This window comes from Solanum dulcamara, chromosome 3 (genome assembly GCF_947179165.1).
Source record: "Solanum dulcamara chromosome 3, daSolDulc1.2, whole genome shotgun sequence".
NCBI lineage: Eukaryota > Viridiplantae > Streptophyta > Magnoliopsida > Solanales > Solanaceae > Solanum > Solanum dulcamara.
This window is the reverse complement of record NC_077239.1, coordinates 67,619,182-67,632,512: the sequence shown is the minus strand read 5'-3', so window position 1 is coordinate 67,632,512 and position 13,331 is coordinate 67,619,182. Positions and strand designations below refer to the sequence as shown.

General features: G+C 35.9%; 1 protein-coding gene across 1 annotated transcript; it reads right to left on the bottom strand.

Moving 5' to 3' along the window:
- Window positions 1-448: 448 nt before the first annotated feature.
- On the bottom strand, window positions 449-2,236 carry LOC129882739 (11S globulin seed storage protein Jug r 4-like). Its single transcript, XM_055957170.1, has 4 exons — window positions 1,937-2,236; window positions 1,600-1,859; window positions 1,044-1,517; window positions 449-947 (listed from the first exon to the last, which is right to left on the bottom strand). The coding sequence occupies exons 1-4, from the start codon at window positions 2,223-2,225 to the stop codon at window positions 546-548; spliced, it is 1,425 nt and encodes a 474-aa protein (XP_055813145.1). The 5' UTR covers window positions 2,226-2,236; the 3' UTR covers window positions 449-545.
- Window positions 2,237-13,331: the final 11,095 nt, after the last annotated feature.

Genomic DNA, 13,331 nt, shown 5'->3' with positions numbered 1-13,331 from the left:
ATTTAGTTCATTGTGTACTCTGATCTAAGAATTAATCAAGCAAGCCAGGCTCCAGCTGATTTTCTCAATTCCATGTAAATCATCTAACCATCCAGCTGACTTTTTCAACTCCATGTTAGGGGTATAAGTATAACACTGCTGCATATTCCAGATTAACACTTTTTTCATTCAGACTGTCTTGGCAAAAGAATGAAATCCGCACCATATATATTAGTATGACTTCAATTTTTTTTCTAAAGTTAGATGCTATAAACTGTGAATTATACCATTGTTATTAATATCCATCTCGTTGTGAACATATTAAACTAAGGCAGTCGAAAACAGAAAGGCAGTCCAAATTAGCTCAAAAAAAAAAAAAGAAGAAGGCAAAAGCTACGCAGTTCTCCTTTTATATGCCAAAGTACAAGAACTTGCCGCTTTAACATGTACATAACAGTTGCCATTACATCATTAGAAAGATGACCGCATAAGGTCCTCTGTTTTATTAAGTACTCTTTTAGCTTAGCTTATTACATAGGGAAAAAAAGCAAGCAAAAACATTGTAATTAAGCAGAAGCAACTGTCTCATATTGGCGAGATCTTCCTGAAGAACTGAAAATTAGAGTTTCCTCCCTGTTAAACTTGAGCCTCCTTGCCTCTTCCCTTGAAATCTGGTAAGAATTGGCAATCACATCCACAGGCATTCCTCGAATAGCAGAAGTGCGGCCACTGAGTGTGTTGATCATGGCATTGTCATTGGTGTTGAATGCTACCCACTCAAAGACATCGTTTTCGGTGTGTTTCACCACCGCGTAGTTCTGTGGTACTATCACAACTTGTCCCTGTCTCACTCTATCATTTAGCACTGCTTGTCCTCTGTGATCAACTATCTGCATCCTTGCTTCTCCCTTTGTTACATAGATTATGCTGTGTGCATTCTTCACCCAGAGTGGTGCCATGATGGAATTCTGCACGTTAAATTCGTATTAAGTCAAAATCAGGCAAACAAATTGAAGAAGCTGAGAGAGAGAGAGAGAGAGAGAGTGTAGCAATTTGTGGCTTACTCTGTAGAGAACTCCTCTGGCAGCGCTGAGGCGGAGGAAGCTGAGGATGGGCAGAGTGAAGCTGTTGACAGTGGTGAAGCGGCCGGCCTGAGGATTGTAGAAATCAGCACGAGCGGGGTTGTCGATGTTCTGCCTGAGTTTAGCGGAGCAGATGGTTTCTTCAATTCCGTTCATGCTAGGACCGTATTGTCCTTGCTGTTGTCTCTCCTCACGCTCCTCTTGTTCTTGTGAGTATGGTGGTCTCACAACTCTAAGCCCTTGATCAATGTTGACAATGTGGCCTCTCTGGTCCTCCTGTCCCTGAAGCTTCCTTGCTGTCTCCCTGCTTACGCCGAATGCCTCCATCAACAAGTCTAATTCAAAGCCTCTAAACACATTTCCAGATTGGAATTGCTCCTTGCGCAAGCTGTGGGCTCCTCCTTGTTGTCCTTGTTGTTGTTCTCCTTGTTGTGGGTTTCCAGCTATGAAGAATCTCTGCGAATAATCAAAATCATTCAGATTTATTATCAATCAATACTTACTTAAATCTAGTAAGATCTTTTTAGTTTCTAAGTACCCTTGAATTTTGATCGAGCTGGTTGGCACTGTTACCGCTGTCCTCTAAACAAACAAGAACAAGCTCCTCATTTCCTTCATTATAGGCCCAGTGAGCAGCTCCAGCAGGGAAGGCAATAATGTCACCCTGTCTGAACTGTCCAATCTTCTGATGACGATCTTGGAATCTTGATCCTGAACCCCTTTCACCTTGCTGAAATTGCTGTGATGACTGGAAAGTTTCAGGGCATCCAGAATTCATGATCCCAAAAAATCCCCTACCTAAACATTAATTAGTTACAATCAATTAATTAAGTAAATGAGAAATCAAAAAAAAAAAAAGAGAAGGAAAGAAGTACCTCGTTCAACATAGGCAAGGAGGGGAGTATTAAGGTAAGAAGGCAACAGCAAGCCTCTGGACTGGATAACATGTCTAATGAGAGAAACACCAGCACATTGGAACTGCTGGTTATTTTGGTCCCACAACTCAGTGACCCCTGCTTCAGCTTGAATGCGAACAGTGGGTTCCTGAGGGTTAAGTCTATTAAGCTGACACTGACCTTGTTGCTGTTGGTATCTCTGCTGAGCAAAGGTACAATGAAACACAACAAGGAAACTTAAAGAGAGACAAAGCCAACTAAAACCCATGATTGATTGATTATTATTTTGTTGTATATAAGGAAGGAAGAGAAGAAGAGGAGAAATGTAATTAAATCTGTTGCTTGCTGATGGGAAGTGGCGAGTGGGAAGTGATGGTATTTATAGGAGGGAGAGGTAAGCAAAGGATTGACACATTACAATTGAAAATCTGCCATCTTGCGCTTTGCATGTCTATCAAAGCATGCTGCCTTACACCTAATAAAGTTAACACTCATGCATGCTGAGTTTAGGTGGCTTCATCCTTCTCAGAACAATACAAAACGTTTTTTTGTTTTAATCTGATGAGAGAGTTTTCCATTAACAAGGTATCTACAGCACAGTGTTTTCAGGTTGGTTTTCTTTTTCTGTTTCTCATCTTGTCATTTATTTATAGTAGGAGATACAAGTGTGATTTAACCAGCTAATTAATACTTCAAAACTTTCTCATATTTAGTACGTAACATCACAAAATTTGAAAATTGAAATCTCTTTACATAGGTGGAAAGTATTTTTTTTTCTTTTTTTCTCTAATTTTATCAAATAAAATAAAATAATTTCATGTATTATTTAATTAATAATATAGGTCATATATAAATATGAATTGATTGTTAATTTTTATTTAGATAATAATAAAATCATTTTTGTTAATAAAATAGGAAATACTTTTATTTCTTAATCTTTTCATAATTGAATACAAATAAACATTTGTTAATATATTTTTTGGTTTTAAAGTAAAATGAAAAAAGTGATTCATAATAACTCAATCAATGATATTTTAAAGATATTTTGTGATTTAAAGAAATGTAATAACTTTTGTGTTTTATGACATTATGATTGTTATATCTTAAGTTTAAAATCAAGGATTATATTAGTAAATCCTTATCCTTCTTCAATTAAAAAAAAGATTAAGAAAAAAATATTTTTCATTTTATTAAGAATAAGAATGCTATATTATCTAATGGAAAATTAATTATAAAAAGTATAATTTTTTATATATGACTTATATTATCAGTTAAAAGCATATGAGATTATTCTATATGAATCGAGAAAACTAGATTAAGAAGAAAAAAGATTATTTTCTGCCTTTTTATTAGTTAAAAGAGATTTTAAAAGAAAATACATAAGAAAGATTTTTATTAAAAAAATTAATATTTTTATTAGAAAAAAATGATTAAAAATAAAAGAAACAAATATGTTTATGAGGAAAAAATTATTTTTTACCCAACTAAGTAATAATAAGGGAGTTTGTTTTGGTCAAACGATTAACAAACAACCATCTTTTTTAAAATCAATTATTAAGGAAGAACATTTTTGTTCAATTTTGCATAATTAAAGAATATTTCTTTACCCCTTTTTTTTCGTAAAGAATATAACTTATACATCAAAAAATAAAAAATCATTGATTTTTATAATTATAAAATTTGATATGAAAATTGACATTTTACCGATACGGTTATATATAACATAAAGATTAAATACAATTAATCTTGATTATACGAATGGTCATGTTCTAGCTTCTTGTGATAGTATGTTAGGAATGTATTGAATATAATCCAGTCGTGAGAATTGTTTTAGTACTAACTGGATAAAACAAATTTCTTAAGACACATATACTCTTAGATAAATGAACATAATTATTATGAACAAATATGTACTCCCTCCATTTCATATTAAAGTAAATTTGTGAGTCAACACACATTCATTCATTAAAAAAGATATTTAAGGATAAAATTTAAATTATATTTTTCACTATTGCATTTTTGTTTATTCCCAAGTAATTTTTACATAAAGATAGCCGTTTGTCACGTTCTTAATTTTTTACTAAGCACACGCATGACACTTGACAACTTGCTATGCCAAATTAGCCTATGTCGAATCGTTCAAGTCCTTTTGGTTGAACAACACACTCATATCATAATCGTTCAACAACTCGGCCATCTTCTTTGTCGAAGGTTCAGGTTCTTTTGGTTGAACACATATTGCAAACTCTTATGGTCGCTGAATACATCCACATGGACACCATAGAGATAGTGCCTTCAAATCTTCAAGGCAAACACAACCGTCGGCAACATGGGTTGAATAGTTCTTTTCATGCACCTTGAGTTGCCTGCTAGAAGCATATGCTATCACCTTACCATTTTGCATCAAAATACATACGAGTCCAATTATCGAAGCATCACAATACACCATAAAGCCATCAGATCCTTCCAGTAAAGTTAACACTGGAGCAGAAATAAATCGATCTTTCAACTCTTGCAAGCTCTTTTCACATGCCTTGGACCATTGAAATTTCACCTGCTTTTGAGTCAAAGTAGTCAAGAGCGATGCAATTGAAGAGAATCCTTTCACAAACCATCTATAAGAACTGTTAAGCCCAAGAAACTTCGATTGTCGGAAAGAGATAAAGGTTTAGGTCAATTCTTTACTGCCTCGGTCTTCTAAGGATCAACTTGAATAACATCACCGGAGACAATATGGCCAAGGAACGCAACCGTCCTCAACCAAAACTCACACTTGCAAAACTTAGCAAATAGTTGACGATCCTTAAGAACTTGCAAGAAAATCATCAAATGATTGGCATGTTCATCCTCACTCCGAGAATAGATCAAAATATCATCGATGAACACAATAACGAACATATATAAATATTGCTTGAACATCCTGTTCATCAAATCCATAAAAGCTGAAGGAGCACTTGTTAGTCTAAAAGAAATAACCAAAAATTGAAAGTGATCATACCGAGTTTTAAAGAACGTCTTCAAAATGTCACATTCTCTCACTCGAAGTTGATGATAACCCAATCGAATATCGATTTTTGAGAAATAACTTGTACCTTGAAGTTGATCAAATAAGTCATCAATCCTTAAAATGTGATACTTATTCTTGATTATGACCTTGTTCAATTGTCGATACTCTATATACATGCAAAGGGAACCATCCTTCTTTTAAATAAAGAGAAATGAGCACCCTATGGAGAGATACTTGATCTAATGAAACTCCTATCCAACAAATCCTTTAACTCTTTAAGTTCCGCTAGAGTTGTTCTATGAGAAGGGATAAAACTAGGCTGGATATCAGGAAGAAGATCAATACCGAAGTTGAAAGGGATACCCGGAAGATCACTAGAAAATACTTTTGAAAACTCATTAACCACCGAAACTAACTCAGGAGTGGGAGCTTCGAAATTCGTATCCCTAAACTCGTACAAGATGATAAATACAACCTTTAGAAATCATTTTTAAATTTTTAAGGCACAAGATGAATTGAACCTTAAGCACAGAGTTACTACCTTTCTACTCCAGGACTGGCTCATTAGGAAACTTAACCACTCAAGTTCTACAATCAATAGAAGTGTAACATTCATGAAGTCAATCCATACCAAGAATAACATCAAAGTCGGTCATATCAAGTTCTACTAAGTCAACTGAAGTGATTTTATGAAAAATCGTAATCGGGCAATTTCTATAGACTCTTTTAGCCAGAATTGAACCGTCAATAGAAGTATAGACTGAAAAAGGCTCTAACAAAATTTCGTGACTAATATCAAATTTCATGGCAAGATAATGAGTAACAAAAGATAGAGTAACACCAGATCTAATAATGCATAGATAAGGAGTAATAAAAGATAGAGTGACACCCACATCTAATAATAGTTAAACATAAAACTGAAAGAACCGTAAAATATCAATCACCATATCGAGGGAATCCTCTACATCCTGTTGAGCCTAAAGACCATAGAATTTGTTTTAGCGCTGACCACCAGAACCAGTAGAAGCACTAGGTTGAATCTGTCGACCATGTCTATCCTTGCCAAAAATCGAAGGGCAACCTGCAACCTTATAGTTCGTCTTTCCATAATCAAAACAAGCATCGGTACCAGCTAAGCGCTTTTCCATATGTATCTTGCCACACTTTGGTAAGTGGGGATAGAAGATCAACTAAAACCACCTTTTTGAGGTTTAGGATTAGATACCCTATTCTTGTCGAACCTTTAACCCGAAGCATTGGACGAATTTGGGCTGGAGAACTTTTGCCGAAATTGAGATATTTCATTCCCACTGGACCTATGAGAAGAATCACCACCCGACCTCAAATGAGAATAATCACCATTATTAGTTCGAACCCTCGTGGACTCTCTAGCTTTCTCCTCTTCAATCTGTTCTGCAGGCGTGGCCGGCACTCGAAGTCCATTTCTGACCTCCGAGAGAACCACCTGGTCCGGTCACACATTCATTCAATCATATTCTCTTAGCAGAAAACTCAATTAATGACATACTGTTCATAAATTAAGGCCAAGGATAAACAATCGTCGACTCGACAACAATTTTAAAAAGGTTGCTCAAAAGAACAATCCAACATTTCTACACTCCGGTCTATGAAGCCTCTATCTACAATCTAGAAGGTGCCCATGACAAGCCCATGGCTACCAAAATAAAAATAAAGTAAGTGACATCAAAACTATACAAGAAGAACTCAACATCCTCCGAAACTAGGAGGACTCACCGCTAACTGGGAGTGGATGTGGATCTTCAACGGAGCGCCGGTTGATGATCTCTGGTACCTATCTCTGCATCATGAAATGATGCAGGCCAAATGACATCAGTACGTGGAATGTACTGGTATGTAAAATGGCCGAATGAAGCGACTTAAAGGGAACATCAAATCCATCGGAACTCAACTCAAAAGGAATAGCAACTCAATCAAATGTCCTAGGTCTAAACAAGAATACGGTTTAGATAGGACCAATCGCATACCATTCAACTCAATCCAACTCAGAGTACTATCAAGACTTATGTGAGAGTTTCTCTTACCCGATAACCATCACTTATGAGCCAGTGACAGTACAACAAGCCGACGTTGTTGCCGCGTCTGTTCATGCTTTGCTAGGGCATGAACGAGTCAACCAATCATGGATCTAATCCAACCAAGTCCTATAATGTCAGGACAAACATTTTGGGGAAGCATCCGACTTTAATGGTTCAATCCCCTCCTACATTTGGCGACATAGTTATTGGGTTCGAGTATGGACTTTACTCTTACCCAATTCGGTGCTCGATACTCCTACCAAGACTCAATGCTCATAAAACTCCATCCAATCAACTCAATCAAATCATATCGACAAGTCTCATTTAAACCTTGTCAACTCATCAACTCTAGCACAATCAATCATCTCCAAATCATGTTTTTTAAGAGTGAAATTAAATGCACATTTACAACAACTCTCAAACATCACCAACCATTTCCTCTATTTGTTTAATCAATCTTTAAGACTCAACACAACCTCAAGGCTTTAAATTAACAATTCAAGCTAAGCAACACTTTTAAGAAAACAACATCATTTATCATAATCTACATAGTCAAGAGAATCAATAAAGTATATTTAACAACTCTTCCTCATCAATTCATATTCACATAAAGGCTCTCTTTTAGAAGTTTTTTGACTCAACCTCATCAACATAACAAGAATCACTTTAATAGATAACAAAACTCATTTGAACACAACCCTAGCAAGAAACTCCATTTCTATGGACATTTATCCTCAAAGAAGGTATAGGGCACATGGGTGGACTCAACCCATGTTTTGGATAGCCTTACATATCTTAGTGAAGACTTGAAGAAAACATTGATGTTGGGTCTTCAATGGAGAACTCGAATCTTGAAACTCTTGGAACACTTCTTGTTGGAAATGGAGAAGAAGAAGAAGAGAGAGAGAGAGGCTCTTAGGGATTTTAGAGAGAGAGAAAGAGCTGGAAATTATGATCCCAAAATGATCAAGGGTGATACATATATAATTTGGGTGAATTTCCAAATTTCCCCTTCTCAAAAGTTCTGAAAATAGGCTAAAATGCTCCTGGCGCGATAGTGGCGCATCGCGCCATTGCAGCGCCAGATCAATTACGCCTAAAAACCTGCACATCTTTTAGTAGCGCACCACGCCAAGGACCAAACTACAGAGGCACATTCTTGGCGTGATAGTGGCGCGTCGAGCCCTTACAGCGCCAAGGCCATATTTTCTAGGTTCTGGAAATTTGGATTGAAAAACCTTGCATATCTCGTAGTGGCGTGCCGCGCCAGGGACCAAACTATTGAGACATGTTTCTGGCGCGATAGTGGCGCATCGCGCCACTGGGGCGCCAAGCCTTTTTCCAGAATTTCAACCCAGGCCTAAAATCCCTGCCGTGACAATTTGTCTTAGGATCGTCATATCTTTTGACTCCGAACTCCAAAATTTACATTCTTGGTGGCGTTGGAAAGAAGACTCAACAACCTTTAATTTGATAGGTCGTGGGCCACCCAGATTGTCATTTTTCAAAAGATAGGGTCATTAGAAGTCGACTCCTTATACAAACTCATCCCAAGACTTAGCCACGACGAATCTTTTGGATCTAATTTGGTCTTAGGGCGTTTGTGACTCCACATCACCTCCAACCTCCTTCAATTTCTCAGGGACTCATCCTAGCTCATGCATACACTCTTCAATACTCGAGTTCGACCATACCCGTATATAAGAAGGGTCCGAATCTTAGGGAAAATTTTTGAGGGGTGTTACAAGATCATTTGGAGATTATTGATCCTCTTAAACATTCCTTTTTATGGGAGCTTTTCCTGCATACATGATTCTTTAATCGCATAAAACAAGAGTTAGAAGAAAAACTTAGAGAGTGAAACTCTATCTCACTACTTAAGAGTGATGAAAGAAGTGAAATTTGCTAAACACCTCATAGCCTCTTATTCATAGATGTGGCACACTTCACACCCATCAATAAGAATCTACTTGACGCAGCATGTCAGACAAACTAGGACACTCAAATCTTGTGCTCTGATACTAAGTTTATCACAACCTAAGGTAGACCCTAGATGTGACACGAAACTTAGAATTTCGAAGGACTCCAATCAAGCCTCTTAACATACATATCATGATAAAACATACTAGAATTTAAGAGTAAATTTTAAAGCAAAAAATAGTCGCAAAACATAGGATCTCGAATATAGGATAATTCAAACATAGCAGCCAAATGACTTAAACATACTCTTCTAGTCTAAATATGCCTCTACTAAACTAGATGGGGGGCGTAGGACAAGTCCTAGCTCACTCAAACCATGAAAGTAAAATAGTCTGAACATAAGAAAAGACATAGAGGCTCACCCTCGAAACATCAGGTCTCACCAAATCTAGCAATATCAAGTGGAAATCCAAAACTAACCATGTGGAGTAACGGGATTAGGCAAATGTATGTGTTAGTGCATGAACTATACTAAGCATATAAGAAATATGCATAACATGAATAAACAAGCATAATAGATATGAACATGTGATGCATGACCAATTAACTTGAAAAGTATGAAGTAAAACATGAAAACATATAATAAAGTCCATGCGTCATATAGAATCATTTGAGAGCTTATAAGAAAACATGGTCATTTTGTGGGATGTGGACTGTAATCGACACTAAAAATCATGTGAGCTATAACATGGAGTCCGGTGTAACTCCTAATCCGAAAAAGAAGAGACTACTTGCCAAGGTAGACTCAATATCATAACATCATAAGCTATATGTGAATCCACTAACTAAGTCATTTAAGATAACCTACGATTGCAACGTAGTTTGGGGACTAGAGATTGCTACGAGAGACTCCCTTGCCAAGCCTCCACCTCAAAGTCCTCTCGGTGTTAAGTCAAATCCCAACGGAATAGGTAAAACATATCACAAGGAAAGTCAATGATCATATACCAATCCATATTCATAAATTATCATAAGAGTAGCTCCTTAAATCATGATTTTATAACATTGCTCATATAAACACATACCTTTCTAAGCATTTAAATCATGACTTTATTTATATTGCGAGAAAACCTTTCACAATTCATTGATACATAATTGAAGCATTATTTATAGCTTTCATAAAACATTCATAAAACCTTCATAAAAATCATCAGCATAATTCATAGTTCATCTTTGAAAATCTTTGTCATAATGTGTGAAATCAATTGGAAATCATGTAGTAAAGTAAATTCATGCATAATAAAGTGAAATAACTCAATGGATCAACATAGAAAAGACCCAGGGAGAATTGACATAAACCCTCATAGAATTGGGTGAAATTGAGATTAGATAATTGAGTTCTTTTGAGACCCAATGGATGAATGGAATTCATTGGAGAATTTCCACATACCTGAATATCAAATCCCTAATGCAACTAAGATTGAAAGTTTTGAACTTGGAAACCCTAGAATTGAATTTGGAAAAGAAGCCTTGGGTGAAAACTTGATGTGTTAGATGAAATTTAGGTGAATAAGAGAGAGTGAAGTTTGTTTGAAGGGTTTGGGTAGTTATAGGTTGTCCAAAATAGTCCAAAATGATACAATTTAGGAGTTAAATGAGTGAAAAAAGTCTAAATATACCCCTAACTTAAATCTATCGGGGGACCTACAACTAAGACCTACGGGTCGTAGGTCCTTGTATGATCCATCAACCAACCCTCGTAGAAACCCATACCTCAAAACTAAAATCATCCTTAGGCTCCATGATCTTCCTCCTATGGCTTCTAGATAGTTCTACAGGTCATAGGACCCATCTGTGAAATATGTACATCAAAATAGTAGCTACTGGAATTGTATATTGATCCTACAACCAAGTGTACGGATCATCGAAAGTCTTACAGGTCATAGACCCTTCTCATCTTGTCAACTTTTCAAAATCTAAAAAATAATGTCTCTGAATCTCTCATACGAGTCAAACCTATGGATCATAGAAAATTCTATGGTCCGTAGGACCCTCTCGTGGGGTGAGTTAACACTTAGAAAATTTTTCCTTTCATTAAGGCCCTCCTATGATTCCCTTCTACGGAACGTAGGACCTTGTACGGTGCATAAAATTTATCCATAACTCAATCCCACACTGTTTAAATTTTCCAACCCTAGTGTCGTTTCTACGAGATCTTCTTACGATTTGTAGGACTTTCTATGATCCGTAGGTAGCTTGTGAGAACTGACACCAAATCATTTTCTGCAATATTTTTTCTTCGGTTGGCTTTTCAACTTTCGGGTCTTACATTTGGATTCTTGAATTCAATTCTAGCTTTCTTAAAGTCTAGAGTTGACCATAGTCAACATTTGGTCAAGAAGACCTCAAAATAATGATTTGATTATCCTAACAGAACCAAAATATGGATTTACGATGAATTTTCACTATTAATTTGTGTCTGGGAAGTTCTGAGTAATTTTTCGAGGGTCAAATACAAATTTGGAGGTATTGTTAATGTTGTTGTCATTTGGTGCTGAGATATCCTTCTTTGCATTTGTGAGACATCTACGCATTCGTAAAGAAGGGAAGGAGTTGGTTCGTGTTTGCAAAGGAGGTTTCTCAGCAGGTTGGGGTCGGGTCACATTTGTTCATTACGTTCATAGGATCAGTGTCAGGAACGTAAGGATCTAGGTCGAATCAGGTCATTAGCTCGCGTTCACGAAGAACACTCGGGACCAGGGGAGAATTAAATTCCCAATTTAAATTTAAACTTTTTATTTTGATTTTTTGAGATTTTAAGCTCGGACTAAGGTAATGTTTTAAGCTACTTCGTGAATTCATCAAAGGGGGGGGGGGAGGGATGAAAATCTAACTCCATATTTCATATTTTTCTACTAATATATTATTTGTTTTGTTATTCAATCAGAGTTTGTGTATTGGAAATTGAGGATTTTATACTAAAGTTGTGAAATCCCTTTTTGATGATTTGAGGGTCAATTCGAACTCCATTTTTGATAATTTTATATTTAAGATCCTTATATAATGGGTAAACTAATTTGAAAATAAATTTTACTTTTGACCTTGGGGGCTTGGAATAATTTTTTTTACTCAATTTTTTATATTGCAATATGAGCGTCAATAGACTCATATATTCACTTAGAGTATAATTTTGATAAGCTGAGAGCTTTTAGAGATGATTCATAAAGAGAAAAGGTCGTATGAGGGTTCGTTGTGCATTTGCTCGACATTTAAGACATGTTATGACTTACTTTTTAGATTTGGATTGTGAGTTAGTTTATTGTACAAAGCTTATGGATTGGGTGTATTGATAGGATTGAAGGGTAGGACAAATGACACGTTACTATAAAATCTAGGTTGAGACTTAGCTGATACTCGAGATACACTATATGACTTGAAATATTTACTTTTGCATCACTCTATATTACCATGATGAGATATTAGCAATACTAAAAAACTTGTAAAAAACGATGAAAAAAAGCGACGGACTGCATTGCTCAAAAAAGCAACGGAATTTGAGATGCAGTCCGTCACTTTTTTTTTTGTAAAAAATATTTTTTTTATAAATAGCGACGGACGAAGACTATATGTCCGTCGCTATTTTTGGCGGATTTTTTAAATATATTTAAAAGTTAATTATAAAATAAACATAACGACGAAGTCCGTCGCTTTTAATTGAATATAATTAAATATAATTTTAATATTGCGTCTCCGTCCATTGTATTTTATTATATTTTATTTATCATTTTTTTTGAAATAAGCGATGGACAACGTCTCTAAGTCCGTCGCTTATTTGGTCAAAGGGCTTATTTGGTCAAAGGCGGTCAAATATTTTAAAAAAGTGACGGACAGAGCGACACTGTCCGTCGCTCCATTTGAAATATTTCAGAACAGAGACCCGACTTTTTTCTCATTTTTGCTCTCTCTCTCTCTGTCTAAACCCTCCCCCTTCTCTCTAAAAATTCAACTCCCTCGCCGCCGGTCGCTGCTGCCACCGCCACGCCTTCCCCTATCGCCGTTGTTGCCCCCCTCCCCACTGTCAACCTCTCTCTCTCTCTCCGTATTGTTAATAAGGTTAGTTAGTTTTAGGGTTTTAATTTTGAAAAAAATATTAATTTATTGATTTGTTAGTTATTTTATTTTATTTAATTTGTTTAATGTATGTTATTAACATAGTTAATTTGTATATGTGATTTTGAATTGGTGAATGTTAGAAATTAGATTTTAGGTACTTTGTTTGAGTTGGGATTTTTTTTTTGAATTAAATTGTGAATTACATATATTTTTTGGAGTTGGAATTAAAGTGTTGTTGATATTCAAATGTTATGTTAAGTTGGTTAGTTCTTGAAGT